At 42.1% G+C, this 24,802-nt stretch overlaps 1 protein-coding gene and 1 long non-coding RNA gene across 4 annotated transcripts; one reads left to right on the plus strand and one right to left on the minus strand.

The window, feature by feature from the left end:
* Nucleotides 1-550: 550 nt before the first annotated feature.
* On the plus strand, nucleotides 551-6,159 carry LOC116353124 (uncharacterized). Its single transcript, XR_004202502.1, has 3 exons — nucleotides 551-627; nucleotides 1,706-2,548; nucleotides 5,553-6,159. It is a non-coding gene; the product is annotated as an uncharacterized LOC116353124 (long non-coding RNA).
* Nucleotides 888-23,441, minus strand: LOC109901664 (potassium-transporting ATPase alpha chain 1). Of its 3 annotated transcripts, none has more exons than XM_031787082.1 (24): nucleotides 23,345-23,441; nucleotides 14,363-14,438; nucleotides 13,550-13,645; nucleotides 13,300-13,410; nucleotides 13,119-13,178; nucleotides 12,214-12,417; nucleotides 9,689-9,802; nucleotides 8,282-8,416; nucleotides 7,631-7,748; nucleotides 6,544-6,812; nucleotides 6,143-6,451; nucleotides 5,897-6,031; nucleotides 5,534-5,726; nucleotides 4,985-5,160; nucleotides 4,686-4,822; nucleotides 4,337-4,487; nucleotides 4,015-4,183; nucleotides 3,688-3,842; nucleotides 3,469-3,592; nucleotides 3,104-3,249; nucleotides 2,362-2,495; nucleotides 2,053-2,154; nucleotides 1,854-1,945; nucleotides 888-1,722 (listed from the first exon to the last, which is right to left on the minus strand). In XM_031787082.1, exons 3-24 carry the CDS (start codon nucleotides 13,559-13,561, stop codon nucleotides 1,694-1,696), a joined length of 3,075 nt encoding a protein of 1,024 aa, XP_031642942.1. In that variant the 5' UTR covers nucleotides 13,562-13,645; nucleotides 14,363-14,438; nucleotides 23,345-23,441; the 3' UTR covers nucleotides 888-1,693. The 3 variants fall into 3 exon arrangements, with proteins under 3 accessions (XP_031642942.1, XP_031642940.1, XP_031642941.1); XM_031787080.1 differs by having other exon boundaries at nucleotides 13,550-13,739; XM_031787081.1 differs by lacking the exons at nucleotides 14,363-14,438; nucleotides 23,345-23,441 and having other exon boundaries at nucleotides 13,550-13,887.
* Between the last annotated feature and the right edge of the window lie 1,361 nt (nucleotides 23,442-24,802).

The raw sequence follows: 24,802 nt of genomic DNA on the forward strand, positions 1-24,802 counted from the left end.
ATATCTCAGGGGAAAAACATTAAAAATATACAATTAATTTATGGAAAGGAATACCTAGCCAGTTAACTGAATGCATCTTCCGCATTAAACCCAACCCCTCTGAATCAGAGAGGCGTGAGTTCTGTCATTCACGTCATCGGCGCCCGGGGATCAGATATTGGTGGGCGTTAACTGCCTTGCTCAAGAGCAGAATGGCAGATTTGTCCACCTTGCCGGCTTGGGGATTCGAACCTGTGACGTTTTGGTTACTGGCCCAAAGCTCTTAACCGCTATGGTGGTATGCTACCTAAACGTTGAGTTTTGAAGTTGATTACAACTGGGTGTATATTAAATGTTACATCACATATAGTGAGTTGCGTAAAAATATCTAAATGTATAGGAATAATAATATGTGAAGCCAATTAGCTGTCAAACCACACAGTCATTATGTCAAACCATGAACACATTGTAGCCCACTTTTCTCAATGGCGCCATCGTGTGGTAGTGCGTTGAAATGATCCAAAAGAAAAGGAAGTACATCAATGACTTCATATCCTTCAGATCCCCCTTTTCTTTCAGCAATATCTTTCCCCTAGGAGAGCAGCACCATCAAGAGAGTCAGGAAGTGAATTCTGTAAAGTCATCCAGGTGAGTAGCCTACCCACAACCCAGCTCAGCCAATGGCAGTCCAGCTCAGCTACCCACAGCCAAGCAGACGGTCTGATGCTATGTGGACCGATGTAGGACAGGATAAGATTGGATCGACCAGAGGTAGACTGTGCTACACAATGTACAAACCCCCGAGTGTCTCTGGCTTTTAATAAAATTGATTAATTCATTTGAATTGAAATTATAATGGTGGTGCAACATTTCAGGTATCTCTCTAGAATATGAAGTCATACAATACATTATATTTGACACACTTTATTAATACAAATACATAAATACAATGCATATAGGCTACTGTACCACCAACGTTATCACTAAGAAAGAACCCTTAACGGCAAATATGTGTGATGTTATACATAAAAAGGCAATGGAATTCAGAAACAAAAGGCAATCACCCACAGACATCCACATACTACATTTACAAAATGAAATGATTCCAAATTCAAATTGATATGACAAACTCACATCAAGCATTCTATTTTTTTGTATTAGAACATGGAGGTGTGTCTTTACAAACATATCACAAAATAATTCATGGTTATTGTTTCAATGTATAAGATTTGGTTCCATATCAGAAATGGTTTAGGATATTCAGAGCTATACTTGTACAGAGTTTGGCAAACCTTGTTTGATATTTAAATTGTATTGTATTGTATTGTAATGAAATGTTTGGGACCAAGATGGAGGACAGTTTGCTATCCAGACTTCTCTGTATAGCAGGTTGACGTTTATAGTCATGAGTCTTGTCCTAGAGGCATAACTGAGAAATTTCCTCTTAGCTGCAAAGTCAAATTGGGTATATTGTAAAAATAAGGAAAACAAAAATTAGTTTTTTGGTCTTAATTTAAGTTTAGGGTTAACCATTTGCTAGTGTGGTTAAGGTTTGGGTTAGGGTTATAATTCAAATCTGATTTTATGACTTTGTAGCTGTGCCAGCTAGTGACCACTGCAGAGCAGAGCTGCCTCCAGAACAAGATTCATGATGGAAAATGCTAACCTGCATCTTTATACCTATGTCTCTGGTCTAGATATATGCCCTCTTCTCTCAATAATACAGCTCCTGGTCCCACCAACCTGTGATAGGGGAATAGAAATAATCTGAATTAGGGCTGACTACTGCAAGGAATGGATGGATGGATCGATGGATGATAAATAGATGGATGGATGAATGGATGGACAAGACAGAGGCAAGAAAGGCTACTTACTTCCTGGATGTCTTCTGACCCCCAGCTTCCTGATCTCGTCATAGACAAAGATTAGAATTCCGTACGGGATTGGAACGAACCACCATTGGCCCCTGTAAGGGGGAGTTACACGCATGAACAAACCAACATGAAAGCCATCAAAACAATGACAGAGAAGATGAATCGACATCCATTCAAGTCAAACAGAGTGTAACAGTACCTAATGGGCATGAAGTTGAAAATGTTTGGCATCCCTGGGCAGTAGCACAGCAGGTTACCCAGTAACAGCTGGAAGACGATGGCACTCACTAGCACCTTGTTCCTGCACACAAACAGAAAACACGGAGGATGGTCAAACAATGTTTTATTAGTCCCATCAAGATTGATACTTCAAGATTGATACTTCCCAAGTTATTTTGTTGGAAGCCTTCTCTGCCACCATCCTTTCATAAACAATACATTTCATAGAGTATATGATTGTTTGAAGGGAGTAAGAGACATTTGTTCCATGCAGTTCACATCCACTGACCTAAAGAAGCCCTGCTGGAAGATGGACAGACGGCGGGTTTTCCTGATCAACACATCAGCAATCTGGCAGATCTCAATACTGATGAAGAAGACCGTGTAGCAGGTGTACTGCTGATACAGACGCTGGGCGTATGTCTGCAGAACAGAGAAGACAGGAGATTTTCAACTGGCATTTCCAGGAGTTACACGTAAGTGACGGCGCTGTAAAGCCACATGCACTTGTCCATTCCTGGCCATAAGACACACACACACACACACACACGCTTATCCTACAGTAAGCCACCCACACGTAACCACTCCTGGTCATATCTATCCTACAGTAAGCCACACACACTCAACCACTCCTGGCCATATCTATCCTACAGTAAGCCACACACACTCAACCACTCCTGGTCATGTCTGTCATACAGTAAGCCACACACACTCAGCCACTCCTGGTCATGTCTGTCATACAGTAAGCCACACACACTCAGCCACTCCTGGTCATATCTATCCTACAGTAAGCCACACACACTCAACCACTCCTGGCCATATCTATCCTACAGTAAGCCACACACACTCAACCACTCCTGGTAATATCTATCCTACAGTAAGCCACACACACTCAACCACTCCTGGCCATATCTATCCTACAGTAAGCCACACACACTCAACCACTCCTGGCCATATCTATCCTACAGTAAGCCACACACACTCAACCCCTCCTGGCCATATCTATCCTACAGTAAGCCACACACACTCACCCACTCCTGGCCATAGCTGTCCTGCAGGTCCTGCAGATGGACGTCCTCCCAGTGGGACCTGAGCCCCACACACAGCAGGGGATACCAGCCCTCCTGGGCCATCGCTGTAAAGTAGTCTGTGAAACCAGCGAAAGACTGGATCGCTCCTGGAGAATGGGATAGGGGGAGAGATAAACCAAAAGAGAGGGAGGGAGGAGAGAATTGAACATGACATATGTACAAAAATACTATTTGTAGGTTATCACCTTGAATATTGGTCAATAAATCATTCAGCTTCAAGGATCAATCGGTCTCAAAGGACCTAGTGAAAAAGCAAGGCCTTTTTCATACATTTACATACTACAGGAGCAGACATGAACCCTCACCAATCTGGAAGTAGGAGTAGGCAGCCAGAGATTCGTTCACCAACCTATCCTTACGCGGGTTCCTGGGTTTCAGATGCATAATATCACTCTCTGCCTTCTCATAGGCCAGAGACACAGAGGGAAACTGTGGGATAGAAGAAGGATAATCGGCATCATTCTAGAATGGTCTTATAGTGCAGGGAGATGAGGGGTGAGGAAGAGGAAGAGGAGAAGACTCACAATGTCAGTGGCCAGCTCGATCATGAGGATGGTGATGCAGCCCAATGGCAGAGGAACACTGACAGTGATGTAGATGAGGTAGGGTGTGAGCTCCGGAATGTTCTTGGTCAGTGTGTACGCAATGGACTTCTTCAGGTTGTCAAAGATCAGACGGCCTGGGTGTCAGATATGGTCGAAATCAATCCCTCAATATCAGTATTACTTAGTATCATGAAGGCTTATCTTTGTGAAACCAAATATTGGTTCACAGGATACATTTCAAATGTAATCAGCCTGTTGAAATGGCTGTTGTTGTGTTTTGTGATTTGCTAAGACACTCTCACTCACCCTGCTCCACCCCTGTGACAATGGAGGCAAAGTTGTCATCCAGCAGAATCATGTCAGCTGCATTCTTAGCTGCATCGGAGCCAGCTATGCCCATGGCAATACCGATGTCTGCCTTTTTCAATGCAGGGGAGTCGTTCACCCCATCGCCTGTCACAGCCACAATGGAGCCCTTAGTGAGAGAATGAGACAGAAAGAGAGGGGGGGGAGAGGGTTTGAGAGAGATAACATGACAAAAAAGAAGGGTAAGCCAAACCAAAAACCTCTCTGGAATGCAGTGTGACTAATGACTATGTGTGTGTGTGTGGGGGGGGGGGGGGCTCACCAGGCGCTGACAGCTCTCCACGATGATGAGCTTCTGCTGGGGGGAGGTGCGGGCGAACACCATTTCAGGGTGACTCCTCAACGCTTCGTCCAGCTCTTCACTGCTCATGTCCTTCAGCTGACCACCACTGATCACACAGGCACGGGCATCCCTGAAGACCACATAGAATAGATGAGAATATGATAGAACAGAATAGACATGTCAAATCCACTGACAGGGCGTTATTACCTCCAGGAAGTTCTCACTCCTTCTTACGTATACAAACTCTGTATAAATAGTCAAATATGTCACAGGAGAGTCAGAGTCCTAATCCTGCCAGACTGTGTTGGTGTTGGGGACCAAAACCCACCTCCTGTTGACCTGCTCCACTGGGATGCGTTTCCTGGTAGCGATGTCCTCTACTGTCTCACTGCCCTCTGTGATGATGCCAACGTTCGCAGCGATGGCTCTGGCCGTGATCGGGTGGTCGCCTGTCACCATGACTACCTGAGTGAGGTCACAGTGGAATGAGTTGATGTTGGTTGACGTGACACAATGAGGGAGACTGTGATGGCCTGTTACATTGTATTAGCTATGTTCTAGGTCTCTCCTTTTTTCTCTTTCTGTCTTTCTCCTTTGCCCCATCTCTCCCCCATTTTACCCTCGTACCCTTATTCCAGCCGTGCGGCATTTCATGACAGCGTCAGGCACAGTGGCGCGGGGCGGGTCGATCATGGAGATGAGTCCAGCGAAACACAAACCAGACGTGGTGAAGTTCATCTCATCGGAGTCAAACTTGTAACCACGAGGGAACTCATTCTCATTCAGATAGATGTGACAGAAACCTGGAGACAAATGTTTGGACAGATTGGAGGGGTTAGTGGGTATTTATGGGCATAAAGAAGAGATACCATTAAGTGTTGGGGAAGGTACTCTGAAAATATTGTTTACCAAGCTACAATTTAATTCACACTGGAAGAAGTTAAGCTACACTAAAGCCACCATTAAGAAAAACTTAGTTTACTTAACTAAAGTTACTTAGAAAAGTAATTCACATCGTGATATGATAATTTATTACAAAGTAGTTTATCTAAATCTGAAATGTCATAGACTACAAATTGCAAGAACAGATCACTCTGCAGTCAGATGTTAACAAAATGTAGTTCAATTACTAGTTGTATTACATGTAGTTCACTACACCCCAACACTGTCCCTTACCCAGCACTCTCTCCCCCAGGCTCCCCAAGTCCATGTATGCGGTCTGGAAGGCCTCTCTCCACTGTTCATCCAGGGGCATCTCCTGGCCCTTGATCAGGATGGTGGAACAGCGCTCCAAGATCCTCTCTGGCGCCCCCTTCATCACCAGCAGGTAGCGCAGGTCCATGGGGTCTTCCAACTCATGCACTGACAGCTACTCGCCACCGGTGGGAGAAAGAGTACGATTCAAACACAAATAGCTCATTCTGGTAATGCCATTAAAGTATGCCTAATAGTCACATGACACACCTATACAACATACTGTAGATTATATAACACACTTTCAACTGCCTTGAAATCAGATCAGAAAACCAGGCCTCTTACCTGGAACTTGTTGGTGGAGTTGAATGGTACTTCAACAACCTTTTTGAAGCGTTCCCTGTATTCCATCATGTTCCCTATGGCCAGCTCAGTGAACTTCAGCAGAGCCGTCTCTGAGGCGTCGCCCACCACTATTCTCTGTTGCACATAGGTGCATTGGAATAAAGGTAACTCATAAATCATATAGTTTTCATTGATGCTGTGTCTGTGAATGAATGTGTCTGTTGAGGCTGGTGTCTATCAGCTCACCCTAGGAATAGGCAGAGACTCCTGGTTGGGTTTGAAGATGGCCCGGTTACAGAGTCCTGCCACTCTTGCCAACGATCGCCATGTCTCGGATGATTGGTCAAAGCTCTGACCTGATTGGTCCTCTGTGGTGTCTGCGGCATGGATCACATTGTCGAACCACAGGTGGGCCACGGTCATCCTGTTCTGGGTCAGAGTGCCCGTCTTGTCAGAGCAGATGACCGAGGTGGAGCCCAGGGTCTCCACAGCCTCCAGGTTCTTCACCACACAGTTCTTCCTGGCCAGACGCTTGGCCGTCAGCGACAGACACACCTGGGGGGAGAGAGAGGGAGATGGTTGATGAAAACTGCTAATAACCAACTTGATATAGGCCTAGACAGACCAGAGCCTCAGTGTTGACTCACAGTGACAGTAGCTAGTAGCCCCTCAGGTACATAGGCCACCACGATGGCCATGAAGAAGATCATAGCCTCCAGGAAGGCATAGCCGATAAACATGGCCACCACGAAGAAGGTGAAGCCAAAGAAGATGGCCAGCCCAGCAATGATGTCAACAAAGTGCTCAATCTCTATGGCAATTGGCGTCTTCTCATTGCCTACGCCTGACGCCAAGCTGGCAATGCGGCCAATGATGGTGCGGTCACCCGTGTTGATGACCGTTCCTGTGGCCACTCCTGGTAGGGGCCAAGCAGAGAAAAAGGGATTTTAGATTACATTATGAGTGTACTGTTGATGTTTTTGCAAATTTTTACTGTTTTGAGTGTAATGGTTTCTGTGGGAATCTTTTGTGTGTGTGATTTAATAAGGATTGTGTGTCTGTCAAAGGAGGCTGGTGGTGGAATCAATGGAATGGTACCAATACTACCAAACACATCAAACACATGGAAGCAACATGCTTGTCTCGGTTCCATTTATTCCATTTTAACCATTAAAATGAGCCCATCTTCCTATAGCTCCTCCCACCAACCTCCTCTGGTGTCTGTCTGTAGTACCTTTCAGGCAGTGGTGGCATTGTGTATGTGTGTGTGTTTATGTGTGTGTGTGTGTGTGTTTATGTGTGTGTGTGTGTTTATGTGTGTGTGTGTGTTTATGTGTGTGTGTGTGTGTGTTTATGTGTGTGTGTGTGTGTTTGTGTGTTTATGTGTGTGTGTGTGTTTATGTGTGTGTGTGTGTGTTTATGTGTGTGTGTGTGTGTTTATGTGTGTGTGTGTTTGTTTATGTGTGTGTGTGTTTATGTGTGTGTGTGTTTATGTGTGTGTGTGTTTATGTGTGTGTGTGTTTATGTGTGTGTGTGTGTGTGTGTGTGTGTGTGTGTGTGTGTGTGTAGCATAGATTGGTGGCACCTTAATTGGGGAGGACCGGCTCATCGTCCGGAATAAATGGAACAGTGTCTAACACATTGTTTCCATATGTTTGATGCAATTCCATTTACTCTATTCCAGCCATTATTATGAGCCGTCCTCCCCTCAGCAGCCTCCTGTAATGTGTCTACCTTCCAGGCAGGTGGTGGAGAAGAAGGCGATGTTCTTAGTCTCTAGGGGGTTCTCGTGGGTACACTCCGGGGTTTTGCTCTGGGGCTCTGACTCTCCTGTCAGGGACGAGTTATCCACCTGGAGAGGATGAGGAGATCAAGGAACAGACAGGGTTATAACATATGAAACCGACCAGGGTTCAATTCTGGGTCTTCTGCATAACCTAACCCTAACCCTAACGCTAGCTTCATGTCCACACCCTGGGTTAACCTTAAACCTAACCCTAACCCTAGCTTCATGCCAACACCCCGGGTCAACCTAAAACCTAGCCCTAAACCTAGCTTCATGTCTACACCCCAGGTCAACCTTAAACCTAGCCCTAACCCTAGCTTCATGTCTACACCCCGGGTCAACCTTAAACCTAGCCCTAACCCTAGCTTCATGTTCACACCCGAGTCAACCCTAACCCTAGGTTCATGTCCACATCCCGGATCAACCATAATCCAAGCTTCAAACCTTACTCTAACTATAACCCTAACACTAATCCTAACCTGAATCCTAGCTCTATGTTCACATTCCTGCTCAACCTGCATCAACACCCTTAGCCATTACATCTAGGTTGAAAGTGTGTTAGTAGTCTATAATGGGAACTGGTGGCCTAGTGTACCTACCTTACAGCCCTGGGCAAAGATGATGCGGATGTCAGCAGGCACGCGGTCACCACCCTTGATCTCCACCAGGTCTCCCACCACCAGGTCCATGGCATTGATCTGGTTCTTCTGCCCGTCACGGATCACCAGGGCTTGCTAGAACGAGATAGATGATTAAACCAAATCTCCGTATTTCAATGATTGATTGCCTTGGATCAGTGCTGTAGTGAGTCTGTGATCTGTGTTGATGAAAGGAATAGTTTTGTCTTGAAAGTAAACAGTTTCTTACAATAACAAAGTAACTGTTGTATGGGTATTTAGGGCCAGGAGTGTTTCCTGGTCTGGTAACATATTCAGGAAACACTCATGGCCCTAGTTCTAATGTATTTCCCTAGTTATAATGTATTTATTTAGTTCTAATGTATTTACTTAGTGCTAATGTATTTCCCTAGTTCTAATGTATTTCCCTAGTTATAATGTATTTATTTAGTTCTAATGTATTTACTTAGTTCTAATGTATTTCCCTAGTTCTAATGTATTTCCCTAATTCTAATGTATTTCCCTAGTTATGTATTTCCCTAGTTCTAATGTATTTCCCTAGTTATGTATTTCTCTAGTTCTAATGTATTTCCCTAGTTATGTATTTCTCTAGTTCTAATGTATTTCCCTAGTTCTAATGTATTTATTTAGTTCTAATGTATTTACTTAGTTCTAATGTATTTCCCTAGTTCTAATGTATTTCCCTAGTTCTAATGTATTTCCCTAGTTCTAATGTATTTCCCTAGTTCTAATGTATTTCCCTAGTTCTAATGTATTTCCCTAGTTCTAATGTATTTCCCTATTTCCCTATTTCTAATGTATTTCCCTATTTCCCTATTTCTAATGTATTTCCCTAGTTCTAATGTATTTCTCTAGTTATAATGTATTTCCTTAGTTATAATGTATTATTTCTCTAGTTATAATGTATTATTTCTCTAGTTATAATGTATTATTTCTCTAGTTATAATGTATTTCTCTAGTTATAATGTATTTCTCTAGTTATAATGTATTTCTCTAGTTATAATGTATTTCTCTAGTTATAATGTATTATTTCTCTAGTTATAATGTATTTCTCTAGTTATAATGTATTTCTCTAGTTATAATGTATTTCTCTAGTTATAATGTATTATTTCTCTAGTTATAATGTATTTCTCTAGTTATAATGTATTTCTCTAGTTATAATGTATTATTTCTCTAGTTCTAATGTATTTCTCTAGTTATAATGTATTTCCTTAGTTATAAAGTATTTCTCTAGTTATAATGTTTTTCTTTAGTTATAATGTATTTCCTTAGTTATAAAGTATTTCTCTAGTTATGTTTTTCTTTAGTTATAATGTATTCTTTAGTTATAATGTATTCTTTAGTTATAATGTATTTCCATATCTTTACCTGTGGCACTAGATTTTTGAAGCTGGCGATGATGTTGGTGCTCTTAAACTCTTGGTAGTAACCGAAACAGCCAGTCACCACAACAACAGTGATCAGAGTGATGGCGAGGTACAGCTGTAGACAGGTGTGGTCACAGAGAATTAGTGATGAAACAAACAGTCACAATATGTTGACGCTGTAATACATGTTATTATCGTATGTATTCCCCTTTCTTCACATACAGTATTTTCTCCTTCAGCCTCCTAGTGCAACTTTAGCCTTTCCTTCACGCTCCCAGTGTAACTTTAGCCTTTCCTTCACCCTCCTAGTGTAACTTTAGCCTTTCCTTCACCCTCCTAGTGTAACTTTAGCCTTTCCTTCACCCTCCTAGTGTAACTTTAGCCCCTCCTTCACCCTCCTAGTGTAACTTTAGCCTTTCCTTCACCCTCCTAGTGTAACTTTAGCCCCTCCTTCAACCTCCCAGTGTAACTTTAGCCCCTCCTTCATCCTCCCAGTGTAACTTTAGCCCCTCCTTCACCCTCCTAGTGTAACTTTAGCCCCTCCTTCACCCTCCTAGTGTAACTTTAGCCCCTCCTTCATCCTCCCAGTGTAACTTTAGCCCCGCCTTCATCCTCCTAGTGTAACTTTAGCCTCTCCTTCATCCTCCCAGTGCAACTTTAGCCCCTCCTTCATCCTCCCAGTGCAACTTTAGCCCCTCCTTCATCCTCCCAGTGTAACTTTAGCCCCTCCTTCATCCCCCCAGTGTAACTTTAGCCTCTCCCTCAAATCAAAATCTAATTTATTTATATAGCCCTTCTTACATCAGCTGATATATCAAAGTGCTGTACAGAAACCCAGCCTAAAACCCCAAACAGCAAGCAATGCAGGTGTAGAAGCACAGTGGCTAGGAAAAACTCCCTAGAAAGGCCAAAACCTAGGAAGAACCCTAGAGAGGAACCAGGCTATGAGGGGTGGCCAGTCCTCTTCTGGCTGTGCCGGGTGGAGATTATAACACCCTCCTAGTGTAACTTTAGCCCCTCCTTCATCCTCCCAGTGTAACTTTAGCCTCTCCCTCAAATCAAAATCTAATTTATTTATATAGCCCTTCTTACATCAGCTGATATATCAAAGTGCTGTACAGAAACCCAGCCTAAAACCCCAAACAGCAAGCAATGCAGGTGTAGAAGCACAGTGGCTAGGAAAAACTCCCTAGAAAGGCCAAAACCTAGGAAGAAACCTAGAGAGGAACCAGGCTATGAGGGGTGGCCAGTCCTCTTCTGGCTGTGCCGGGTGGAGATTATAACACCCTCCTAGTGTAACTTTAGCCCCCTCTTCAACCTCCCAGTGTAACTTTAGCCCCTCCTTCACCCTCCCAGTGTAACTTTAGCCTCTCCCTCACCCTCTCATTGTAACTGTAGCCTCTCCCTCACCCTCTCATTGTAACTGTAGCCTCTCCCTCACCCTCTCATTGTAACTGTAGCCTCTCCCTCACCCTCTCATTGTAACTGTAGCCTCTCCCTCACCCTCCCAATGTAACTTTAGCCTCTCCCTCACCCTCTCATTGTAACTGTAGCCTCTCCCTCACCCTCTCATTGTAACTGTAGCCTCTCCCTCACCCTCCCAGTGTAACTTTAGCCTCTCCCTCACCCTCTCATTGTAACTGTAGCCTCTCCCTCACCCTCTCATTCTAACTGTAGCCTCTCCCTCACCCTCCCAATGTAACTTTAGCCTCTCCCTCACCCTCTCATTGTAACTGTAGCCTCTCCCTCACCCTCTCATTGTAACTTTAGCCTCTCCCTCACCCTCTCATTGTAACTGTAGCCTCTCCCTCACCCTCCCAATGTAACTTTAGTCTCTCCTTCACCCTGCCAATGTAACTTTAGCCTCTCCCTCACCCTCCCAATGTAACTTTAGCCTCTCCTTCACCCTGCCAATGTAACTTTAGCCTCTCCTTCAACCTCCCAGTGTAACTTTAGTCTCTCCTTCAACCTCCCAGTGTAACTTTAGCCTCTCCTTCACCAAGCCATTGTAACTTTAGTCTCTCCCTCACCCTCTCATTGTAACTGTAGCCTATCCCTCACCCTGCCAATGTAACTTTAGCCTCTCCTTCACCCTGCCAATGTAACTTTAGTCTCTCCTTCAACCTCCCAGTGTAACTTTAGTCTCTCCTTCAACCTCCCAGTGTAACTTTAGCCTCTCCTTCATCCTGCCAATGTAACTTTAGTCTCTCCTTCAACCTCCCAGTGTAACTTTAGTCTCTCCTTCAACCTCCCAGTGTAACTTTAGCCTCTCCTTCATCCTGCCAATGTAACTTTAGTCTCTCCTTCAACCTCCCAGTGTAACTTTAGTCTCTCCTTCAACCTCCTAGTGTAACTTTAGCAAACACTTCAACTCTCTCCTTATCCATCTGTCAACAATCCCTTCCTCACTATTCTAATATTGTTCAACATTCCTGCCCTATAGTCTCCTACTTCACCTCTTCCTCCACCTCCTCCTACCCTTCGTCTCTCCTCCCCCTTTTTCTCTCCCCACCCCATCATCCTCACATCGTCAAAGCAGCCGAGGGTTCCCCTGGAGAACTCAATGCCGAAAGCAATGAAGCAGATGACGGCTGCCACCCACATCAGACACTGCAGCCCTCCGGCCAGCTGACGGGCAAATTTGACGTACTCTGGTGTCCCTTTGGGGGGCAGCAGTTCGTTGGGGCCGTCCCGCTCCAGAACCTCCGCTGCTTTGCTGGACGTCAGGCCCTGAGGGGATTTAAGGGGGAGGAGGGGGGAGAGAGTGAGAGATTTACTCTATATTAGCAGCAGTCTGTTTCATCACACAGACAGACGGACAGAAACCCCATGTTGTAAGGGTTTTCCTGTGGTGAAGGAGAAGCGGACCAAAATGCAGCGTGGTGGTTATTCATGTTCTTTAATAAAGGAATGAAATAACTAACAAAACAATAAATGTGCGAAAACCTAAACAGTCCTATCTGGTGCAAACACAGAGACAGGAACAATCACCCACAAACACACAGTGAAACCCAGGCTACCTAAGTATGATTCTCAATCAGAGACAACTAATGACACCTGCCTCTGATTGAGAACCATACTAGGCCGAAACATAGAAATACCCAAAACCTAGAAAAACAAACTGCCCACCCAACTCACGCCCTGACCATACTAAATAAATACAAAACAAAGGAAATAAAGGTCAGAACGTGACACATGTATTGTAAGCACCCTGAACAGGTGATTTTTATAACTAACCCAAGTCTAACCCATGACTTGCCTAGTTAAATAAAGGTTAAATAAAAAAAAATATATATTTTAAAAGAGATAGACCAGATTAGAAAAAAATGTGCCAACCAGCGTTGAGCTGAGTGAGAGATTTACTCTATATTAGCAGCAATCTGTTTCATCACACAGACAGACGGACAGAAACCCCATGGTAGCTTAGTTACCTTGGTAACACTGGTGGTATACCTCATCTCTAGCTCTTCTATTGTGATCTCGTGGTCGTCCTGTAAAGATTGACAGACTGTTAAAGCTACAATGTATTTATGCTGCAATTCTGTCCCATTTCATTTAATTTGGCATATTCTCTCCAGCCTCTCTCCTTCTGGTCTTGTGAACCACACTCACAATGTCCATCTCCTTCTTCATGCCCTCTAGCCTATCCTTTTTCTTTATCTTCTTCTTTTTCTTCATCTTGACGTCCACCTCTCCATTCATCTCAAACATGTCGTAAGAGTCCTGGAGACAAAGAGATGACATCCTGTATCATCTCGCTAGGGGGTGAATATACAATATCCTTGATCATTGAAGGAAAATCTCATTTAATTCATGACAATTTGATCAGAGCTTTGATTAATCACACAAATGGGTCACCTACCCCTTTACTCATGGTGGAGGGCCTGCCCAAATCAATTGAAGTCCAACGCGCAGTCCTCTCTCCCCCCGAAATCTTGGAAGCGTCTTTATATCCTCACTAGGGATGTTCCTCACAGTAAAATCACCAACCTCCAGAGCAGGACCAGACTGTTGGCTCAGCTTTATATACTACTGCACCACCTTCACCTTCTCTACCCGCCCCAAAATGGCAGTGTTATTTTAAGTGTAGCCAATGTCACCCCTATTAAGGTGAATGGCAAAGCGTCCCCTACCCACTTTCATATCAGTGCCAATGGCCTTGTGCGTAGGGCTTGTACCTGTCTTATCAGAATACACATGTTTCTACATTCCCTGATTAACTGTAAAGCTATCAAGAAGGTCAATGCCGTTCCAAAGTCACAACTACTTCTTTCACTTGTGATAGGACAAATCTGTATTACATCAAGGGTGATTTTCTTCTCAACTCAGATACACATTAATTGACTGATATATTGACACTGAGACAATGACTGGTTCATCCCATTCAATGACTGGTACAGATATAGAAGACATGAATTGGATGAAACACATCTAGTGAGAAGTAGATTCAAATGCCTTGTATATACAGTATTATAGTTCAATATCTGCCCCCAGGAGGGCCTAACTTACAGTGTATATCAGTGTAAAAAACAGTAATGGTCAATTCAAATAAAATACAGGAATATGGTCATGCCAGGCCAGTAGGCATTTAGAAATGGAGACTTTTTTTCTACATTTCCTGTTTAGGGGCCAATGTCAGAACACCTTATCAGTGGAAGAGTGTGTAAATACTTACAGTATTTGTACCTCAGACTGCTAAAAGGTGTGATGGTGACACACTCCACATTGGCATCACTGCTGTGTCATCTGCCCTTATAAGGAAAGAACAGTTGAACATTAAAAACGAATTGACACTCACAACCTCTTTTGTAATGCTCCGTGTTCCCATCACAAAGACACCAGTGGGTGGGAGATGAACTGGCGTAATACTTTTATTACTGTTATTGAACTACCACAATGCCTATTATAACTCTTATTGAATTAAGTGAAATAATGTTTCTTCACTGGGCAACATCCATCCAACAGTGAATTCTATCATCTGTCATTTTATCAATAATTTTCCATCATGTTTGTAAGACATGTAAGGGTTTTCCTGTGGTGAAGGAGAAGCGGACCAAAATGCAGCGTGGTGGTTATTCATGTTCTTTAATAAAGGAACTAGACATGAAATAACTAACAAAACAATAAATGTGCGAAAACCTAAACAGTCCTATCTGGTGCAAACACAGAGACAGGAACAATCACCCACAAACACACAGTGAAACCCAGGCTACCTAAGTATGATTCTCAATCAGAGACAACTAATGACACCTGCCTCTGATTGAGAACCATACTAGGCCGAAACATAGAAATACCCAAAACCTAGAAAAACAAACTGCCCACCCAACTCACGCCCTGACCATACTAAATAAATACAAAACAAAGGAAATAAAGGTCAGAACGTGACACATGTATTGTAAGCACCCTGAACAGGTGATTTTTATAACTAACCCAAGTCTAACCCATGACTTGCCTAGTTAAATAAAGGTTAAATAAAAAAATATATATATTTTAAAAGAGATAGACCAGATTAGAAAAAAATGTGCCAACCAGCGTTGAGCTAAACTGAGCCAGCTCAACTGTGAATGGAAGCCAGTTTGGATTTTGGCGTCACTCCTATCAAATCCCATTAAGAGCATACGTCATTGACAGAAAAACTTGAATTGTTGCATCTGGTTGTGTTGTTGTCCTCCGGAGGCTAGCTTGTTGTCCTCCGGAGGCTAGCTAGCTAAAATGGGCCCTTTCCTAAATTAGCCATTGATGGAGATAGGGATGTGGACTTGTGGTTTAACTTAATTCTCAATGATTATAACAGCAACTCTGATCCAACCATTAGTTCATACATTGTTGTGCCCCCGGTCCTGAGAGGATGAAAGTTCAATATGTAGCTAGATGTAGAAGGCTAATGTTAACTAGGCAACGTGTCCCATGAATGGAAGTTAGGCCAGCAAGCAAGCATTTTAGCCAGGTAGCCTAGGACAACAAAATAAAGTGTGTACTGTATGACAGAGTGGTAGATCGTTTCATCAACATGAAAGAGAGGAGGATGGCATTGGCGTTTCTCTACAAGTAGGGTGAGTCAACATGCTTGCACGAACGCGCACACACACACCCACACAGAAATCAGAACCATAGACAGCCACATCATATTTAGCTTCCCTTGATTGATCTAAATTGTTTTTGGTATAGTTTAGTTGTCGCCTTATTAGACTAAGCAGAGTTAATTTGATGATGTTGAAATGTTGAAGTTGAAATGGTGCTGGAATAGTGGAGGCAGCTCCTGTTTTCTTTGCCATTTATGGTAACTCTCTGTGGTTCTAAATCAATAGTTGTTTAGTGGTCCGGAAATGTCAGAAACATTAACTTGCTTGACCATGCTCTAGGTCATGTAACTGTCTGTCACATGCAGTATATTCTTTGTGGACTTCACTGGACAGAGGTTGCTATGATTAAACAAAGGTGTGGTTGAATTGATTCTGCCACTGTGCGTCTTATTGTCTCACCCTTTAGGCCTTTATATCAGTCGCACGGCATATGAATTAACAGGTTATAGAGCAAACAATGCAATTATCACAATACATAGGTTGTAATATGTTTGTTTTTTGGGGGGGGGGGTGATGTAACCCACACACTGCTGATGTAACCCACACACCGCTGCTGTTCATCGACGAGATTATGTGCAAAATGTAAGCAAAAATCCATCTCGCTCCATCTGATCCCACTGCTGGCCACTGGGCTTCCTCTCGTTATCATATTTGGTAGTGAGTGGAAACGCCAAGCGGATGCTTCACATTTATACATCCGGTTAAATTTCTGGCTCATTGTTCTAACTGTGGTGCAACTATTAGAACAACATGAAACAACATGGAGATGCTTTTCAAACAGGACACTAGTGTCCTAATCTCAGTAGGGTAGAGGGGGCTGGAATTGGAATGTGTTCCACTTTATAAATCAGAGAGGTAGTGGAGTGCCCACCGCTTGGAAAACACTTACACCAATCACTTAACAGCTTATCCATGGCTTGGATAAATGCACAAACTACAATGGTCCTGTGACAATACAGCATTGAGAGTCAAGTTTAATGTGTGGAAATACCATGCACAATATGTAAACACGTAAAAAAAAGTAGTTCTGCGAAATGTAGGCATTTCACTAATAGGTGAGCAGTTGTTGTCCAAACCGAAAGTGAAGTGGTCAGAATATCCTGGTGGTGACACCTCCCATGCAGGCCTACAGGGGTTCCTTTAGCCTACTATGTGTAAATAGATTTACAGTAGGACCTGGGCCTGAGTTCGTTAGTCCACCAGGCACTTTGTCCTGCTATCTGATCACAGAGGTTGTGTTATCTCTAACTGAGAGAGAGAGACTGTATGCACATTGTTACAACACTGTACATAAAACATTTGAAATGTCTCTATTATTTTGAATCTTTTGTGAGTGTAATGTTAACTGATAATTTCTGATTGTTTATTTCACTTTTGTTTATCAGTTCCACTTGCTTTGACATTGTGAAGATGTTTTCCATGCCAATAAAGCCCTTTGAATTGAGACAGAGATACAGATAGACAGAGAGATACAGATAGACAGAGAGACCGAGACAGAGAGAGAGGTAATAAGAGAGAGAGAGAAAGAGTGGACACATACAGTACACAGTAGCCTCAGTTAACCTCTACAAGCGGTTTTAACCTCATGTCTGTCATGTCATGTTCCACTTCTCAAGTTGCAGTTCCTTTCTCCTACAGAACAATAAGGTTAGGGAGAGCATATTGGTGTGTGTGTGTGTGTGTGTGTGGGGGGGGGGGGTCTTTGTTACTCCCAAATACTATTTTCCTCCCTGTTGCTGTAGTTAGTATTATTGTAGTGAGTATTGTTTCCAGCCATATGTCTTCTACATGAGCCTGGCAAGCTAAGCTATACAGTTGTCTACACAAACCAAAAGGTGGCAGCAAGGCAACACTGGTAAACCAGGACACACCCCTCATCCAAAGCAGGCCAATGGACTCTCTCATGTGGGTGCATTGCACCCCCTGAGCAAGACTTACTGGCTTTGATACTGTGTGGCTTTGTGTGTAAATAGACTAAATGTGGGTGAGCAGACTTACTGGCATTGACGCTGTGTTTGTTTTCTAGCGTTAAGTTTTAGTACTCCTTTTTTGGTTCAGTTCGTAGAGCGCAGACTTCTCAAGCAGTACGTTATTTTCAAGAGATAATCCATTTATCTGTAATATAACTTCTAATTTTAGATATGAATTTCCTTCTGTATTTTCCAGGCATACTCCATAGGCGGACCAGAACGGGAATGGGCCTTCAACTTAGTCTTGATTTTGTTGTAACGTTTGAGTCACTCTGATAAATAACAATATCCAGCCGGACCTTTTGCCACCTATCAAATTTGTGTAACCGGACTTTCACAAATAGTATTTGAGAACCCCTAACCTGGGTTAACAAGTTGAGGGATTTTCAGTAGGCCTACAATATAAAATGTCATTTCTGGTAAGTTAAATCTATGCTAGTCAAACAAACATCCTAAACGACATAAATCAGGAACCAAAGATAAATACAGCAGAGGTTACTGGTTTCCCTCATTGTTTTACAAGTATTGTCATTCTCAGTGAAAGTGAGATGTCTGCTCACAGTAACTGGTTGATAACATTATACTGTGTTGGAGTAGTCAAATACTGCATTTCCTTCTAGCCACTCAGAGGAAACATTTAGAGGATCATTAACAAGATTGTGAAACCTGCATGCTGTCTCACTGCTTCAAGTACAATAAGCAGCCATGTATAACCTGTCTGTGCAATAAACATGTGGGTGTTATAACGCAGATGGTTCATCTTAAATGAAGAGTGCTCATGGATAGGGAAATATAAACAGGGTAAACTCTGTTCAATCGTAACAAAACAAACGTTATCAGCCTACATGGAAGGATTATAACATAAAAACAGGATATTGCTTTTTGGGTTTCATGAGGTTCAAGTGTTTCAGAGGTAGCGTTTGTAGGGGAGAGTGGGGTAAGCCATTTTTTTGACATTCGGCATCACTCCATCAAGTGAAATATAGTATTCTTTGTAACAAAGATATCTACATATACTTCAGGATGTTGTATATCCCTGGAAATGATCAGAATGAATGTAAACATAGCTTGTCCCCCCAAAAAGTAGTCTCTTGGCACAAGTTAGCCCAGGTATGGGGTAAGTTGAGCCGTGGGACAGGGTATGTTTAGCAACCTACACATTTATGTATTGAATTAAATATTACCAATACCTTTTCAAACCATGTCTATCTATATTTCCCAAACACAATTCAACACAATCACGATCACTTTTTGTTTTTTAAATCAATATTAAGCATATTTTAACACAGGCATAACACCAAACAAACACTTTGTACTTTCGTTTAACACTTGTAACATAGACTAGGCCCTGTTGTTACCTTGCATCCCAGCAATAATGCCTTGCATTACGCCTGGGGGATTTTGTTTTTTAAATTTGATCAATTGCCATTGGCTCAACCAAGGCACACAGCTACAAGGAAACTTATAGAGACCCCAACTGATGTATTTAATAATAGTAAAATGACTTGCTTTGGTTTAGATACAAGCAACATGAAACCTCACACAATATATTCATTTGACTGTAACGGGATTCTTCCTGGGAAGGAGAGGCGGACCAAAATGCAGCGTGGTTGAAGTTCATGTTTTTTAATAAGACAACTAAACATAATACAAAACAACAAACGTAGAAAACCAAAACAGCCCTATCTGGTGCAACAAACACAGAGACAGGAAACAATCACCCACAAAACCCAACACCAAACAGGCTACCTAAATATGGTTCCCAATCAGAGACAATGACTAACACCTGCCTCTGATTGAGAACCATATCAGGCCAAACACAGAAACAGACAAACTAGACACACAACATAGAATGCCCACTCAGAAAATCCGTTACAATTTTTAACCTAAATTGCTTACAACTTTTCCGTGTGGTTTTCTTCCTTCATAGACTCCATGAAATGATGGCCTCATCCTAAATATTTGGTCAAATGATTCATATTGTGTATGGTATCTGAGAAAAAGGGTGGCTCAAATGATCCCTTTTGCTCAACTTACCCCACTCTCCCCTACTTTGTATCCACTTCAGTATGGTAATGAGACTTCTTTCTGCATAATGAGGTGTGGCCCCAGCAGGAAACCTGTGGCGACTGAATCTTAAAAGTGACTCGCTCTCAAATACGTTTACATTCTAATGAGATGAACTTTTCAATACCAATACCGCACCATACTAAAATATAGGAAAGAAAATAGTGGCCATACATTGAACTGTGGGGAGGAAGAGGAATCGAGCATGTGGACGATGTTGTTAATTAATTCACAAAGGAACCATACGTGCATGCTCATTTACTCAGATACGTGCAATCTCTCCTTCCGTTACTGATTTATGAGAGGACAAGTTCAGTGTTTTAGTAGTTCTAACCACACCACTCTCAGAATATCCTGTGTGCAAACAGAAGATGTAGGTCACAATGCTTCCCACAATGTCAACTGTCAACTGTGTTGTGGATTTCCCATGACATTTGTTTGCACAGGTGCATCTGAAATAACAGACAGGCAAAGGATGTAAAGACTTTGATCATGCAAAGCCGCAATGGAACATAAAACCAAATACTAAGAGCTAAATGTCAAGCCACTCTATAGAAATCTGGTCCACTCTAAAATGTAATGGGTAAAAGATGGTTAAGAGAATACACTGGCAGGTACCGGCAATGAAATAACATGAGTATGTTGGTTCTAATAGATGAGTCAAACGGCTGATGTGTTATTATATCAGCCATGTTTTCAGTCTCTCATGTGGCACTGCTTTGCTTTACCTTGGCCAGGTCTCAGTTGTAAATGAGAACTTGTTCAACTCGCCTACCTGGTTAAATAAAGGTGTTCTCAACTGGCCTACCTGGTTAAATAAAGGTGTTCTCAACTGGCCTACCTGGTTAAATAAAGGTGAAATAAAAAATGTAATAAAAAACATCAGTAGGCTATACGCTGGCTGAAGAGTCTTGACCTAAACTAGTGTCCTTGAAATGAACAACACAACAATGAAGGCTAATAGACTACTTCAAAACATCAAATTACAAGTAAACTCCAGTACGGGAAGAATTTAGAGTTGGTACACCTACAGTATACTGTATGTGGGGATTTATACATAGCAGATAAAGGCATAAAGAAAATAATGATACTGTATTCCTACATTTCCAAACATCATGGCAAAGACCTGTGGTAAAGATGGTGGGGTTTAGTGGATTCTTAATAATGTCATGGAAGTACTACCCTATGCGCAATCAATAACTTTCATAATCTAAATCATTTGAAGAGTCACATTAATGACACAGATTGGCCATAAAATTATCATCCAATAAATGCAATATTCATTGTAAATTGAAACGACAGTAGCTGTTACGTTGTATATTTGATACACAAAAATAGCGTACATCATGACATTGATGGGGACGAAGAAGAAAACAAACACATATACCTGTATATACAGTTGAATGTCGGAAGTTTACATATAACTTAGCCAAATACATTTAAACTCAGTTTCACAATTCCTGACATTTAATCCTAGTAAAAATTCCCTGTCTTAGGTCAGTTAGGATCACCACTATTTTAAGAATGTGAAATGTCAGAATATTTGGTAGCATTGCATTTACAATTTTTTTTACTTGGGTCAAACGTTTTGGGTAGCCTTCCACAAGCTTCCCACAATAAGTTGGGAGACTTTTGGTCCATTCCTCCAGACATAGTTGGTGTAACTGAGTCAGGTTTGTAGGCCTCCTTGCGCGCACAAACTTTTTCGGTTAAGCCCACAAATTTTCAATAGGATTGAGGTCAGGGCTTTGTGATTTCCACTCCAATACCTTGACTTTGTTGTCCTTAAACCATTTTGCCACAACTTTGGAAGTATGCTTGGGGTCAATGTTGATTTGGAAGACCCATTTTCGACTAAGCTTTAACGTCCTGATGTCTTGAGATATTGCTTCAACATATCCACATAATTTTCCTTCCTCATAAAGCCATCTATTTTGTGAAGCACCAACACAACATGATGCTGCCACCCCCGTGCTTCACGGATGGGATGGGTGCTGCCACCCCCGTGCTTCACGGATGGGATGGTGCTCTTCGGCTTGCAAGCCTCCCCCTGTTTCCTCCAAACATAACGATGGTCATTATGGCCAAACAGTTCTATTTTCCTTTCATCAGACCAGAGGACATTTCTCCAAAAAGTACGATCCTTGTACCCATGTGCAGTTGCAATTCGTAGTCTGCCATTTTTATGGTGGTTTTGGAGCAGTGGCTTCTTCCTTGCTGAGTGGCCTTTCAGGTTATGTCGATATAGGACTCTACAATTTTATTCTGAGATCTTGGCTGATTTCTTTTGATTTTCCCATGATGTCAAGCAGAGAGGCACTGAGTTTGAAGGTAGGCCTTGAAATACATCCACAGCTACACCTCCAATGAACTCAAATTATGTCAATTAGCCTATCAGAAGCTTCTAAAGACATGACAAAATTTGGGGGAATTTTCCAAGCTGTTTAAAGGCACAGTCAACTTAGTGTATGTAAACTTTCTGACCCACTGGAATTGTGATACAATGATTTATAAGTTAATTAATCTGTCTGTAAACAATTGTTGGAAAAATTACTTGTGTCAAGCACAAAATAGATTTCCCAACCGACTTGCCAAAACTATAGTTTGTTAACAAGAAATTTGTGGAGTGGTTGAAAAACTAGTTTTAATGACTCCAAACTAAGTGCATGTAAACTTCCGATTTCAACTGTATGTGTCACGTTCTGACCTTAGTTCTTTTGTTATGTCTTTGGTTTAGTGTGGTCAGGGCGTGAGTTGGGTGGGTTGTCTATGTTTGTTTTTCTGTGTTTCTATGTTTGATTTCTTTTTCTGAGTTGGTATTTCTGTGTTTGGCCTGGTATGGTTCTCAATCAGAGGCAGCTGTCAATCTTTGTCCCTGATTGAGAACCATACTTAGGCAGCCTGTTTTCACCCTTGATTTGTGGGTGATTGTTTTCTGTTTTGTGTATTCACCGTACAGGACTGTTTCGTTTAGTTCGTTCTCGTTATTTTGTTTTTGTGTTCATGATAATAAATTATCAATATGTACACTTATCACGCTGCGCATTGGTCCTCAGATCCTTCCTACTACCCCTCGTCAGAGGAGGAAGAAGACCGTTACAGTATGTACATATATCACACAGGGCTGTAACTCAAACCAAAGAGCGAGGTGTAAACCTCTAATAAATACACGGGACGAGACCCGTAACAACAATACATGGGATTAGACCCGTAATAACAATACACGGGATGAGACCCGTAACAACAATACATGGGATTAGACATGTAACAACAAGTGCACCATATGTAAACCGTAATACAATGTACAGTAAACGTAGCATGAAAGCCAATATCACAGAGCACAGGTACTCACTCACAAGACCAACGGACATGGATTAATAATCGACAAGGACAATGGGAACAGAGGGCACAGTTAGTAACAGGCTAATCAGGGGGAATAGGAACCAGTCCGGGGTTTAAGAGTCAAAATGTGAAGAATAACTTTCAGCCAACAACCATGAAAAATATTTTCAATATTTACATATTTTAAGAACTTACTTCACCCTCTGCCACAGTCCCATTCTTGCCCTGGTTTGGCAAGGCTTTCACATACACAGCAGAACATGATTAGTGGAAGGAATGTAAAAACAACAACATAGATGTACCTCAGAGGAGGCTGGTGGGAGGAGCTACAGGAGGACAGGATCATTGTAATGGCTGGAATGGAATCAATGGAATGGTACCAAACCAATTGAAACAACATATTTGACTCCATTCCATGGACTCCATTCCAGCTTTTATAATGAGCCCGTCCTCCTATAGCTCCTCTCACGAGTCTCGTCTGATGGTATTCTGTTGAGGGTATTCAATTATATATAAATATATATCAAATTAAAAAAATATATATATATATATATGTATTTATATATATTTTTTATCCCAGGCCCCCATCCCTGCAGGAGGCCTTTTGCCTTTTGTCTTTTGTAAATAAGCATTTGTTCTTAACTGACATACCTAATTAAATAAAGGTTAAATAAAATAAAATAAATATATAAACAGTACCAGTCAAAAGTTTGGCCACACCTACTCATTCAAGGGTTTTCCATTATTTTGTACTATTTTCTACATTTTCTACATTGTAGAATAATACTGAAGACATCAAAACTATGAAAAAACACACATGGAATCATGGAGTAACCAAAAAAGTGTTAAACAAATCAAAATGTTATGGACTCCTGGGTGGCGCAGTGGTCTAAGGCACTGACTCTGGGTTCGAGCCCAGGCTCTTTCGCAGCTGACCGGGAGGTCCATGGGGTGATGCACAATTGGCCTAGGCTCGTCCGGGTTAGGGAGTGTTTGGCTGGTAGGGATATCTTTGTCTCATCGCGCACTAGTGACTCTTGTGTCGGGCCGTGCAAGTGCACGCTGATCAAGTCGCTAGGTCTATGGTGTGTCCTCTGACACATTGGTGCGGCTGGCTTCTGGGTTGGATGCGCGCTGTGTTAAGAAGCAGTGTGGGTTTTGTTTTGGAGGACCCATGGCGCTTGACCGTCGTCTCTCCTGAGCCCGTATGGGAGTTGTAGCAATGAGACAAGACAGTAACTACTAACAATTGGATACCAAAAAAAGGGGGAAAAAATATCTGTTATATTTTAGATTATTCAAAGTAGACTTAAGGACATCTATTCGCACACTCTAAACATTCTCCGGACTTCATGATGAATGCTTTTCCAGAGTCACTAGTCTTCTAAATGATTGTACAATGTAAAAAATAGTACAAGAAAAACCCTGGAATGAGTACACTACCGGTCAAAAGTTTTAGAACACCTACTCATTCCAGGCTTATTCTTTATTTGGACTGTTTTCTCCATTGTAGAATAATATTGAAGACGTCAAAACTATGAAATAACACATACATATAGTAACCAAAAAAGTGTTAAACAAATCTATGTTATGGATTTGGCATTCTCTCAACCAGCTTCATGAGGTAGTCACCTGGAATGCATTTCAATTAAC

Source organism: Oncorhynchus kisutch, linkage group LG13, assembly GCF_002021735.2.
Source record: "Oncorhynchus kisutch isolate 150728-3 linkage group LG13, Okis_V2, whole genome shotgun sequence".
NCBI lineage: Eukaryota > Metazoa > Chordata > Actinopteri > Salmoniformes > Salmonidae > Oncorhynchus > Oncorhynchus kisutch.

Coding starts and splice junctions, on each gene's coding strand:
- LOC109901664 (XM_031787082.1), bottom strand. Junction 6,813..7,630: donor CTCCACCACCTGCCTGGAAG/GTAGACACATTA, acceptor GGCCCCTACCAG/GAGTGGCCACAGGAACGGTC. Junction 4,823..4,984: donor GCCGCACGGCTGGAATAAGG/GTACGAGGGTAA, acceptor GACCTCACTCAG/GTAGTCATGGTGACAGGCGA.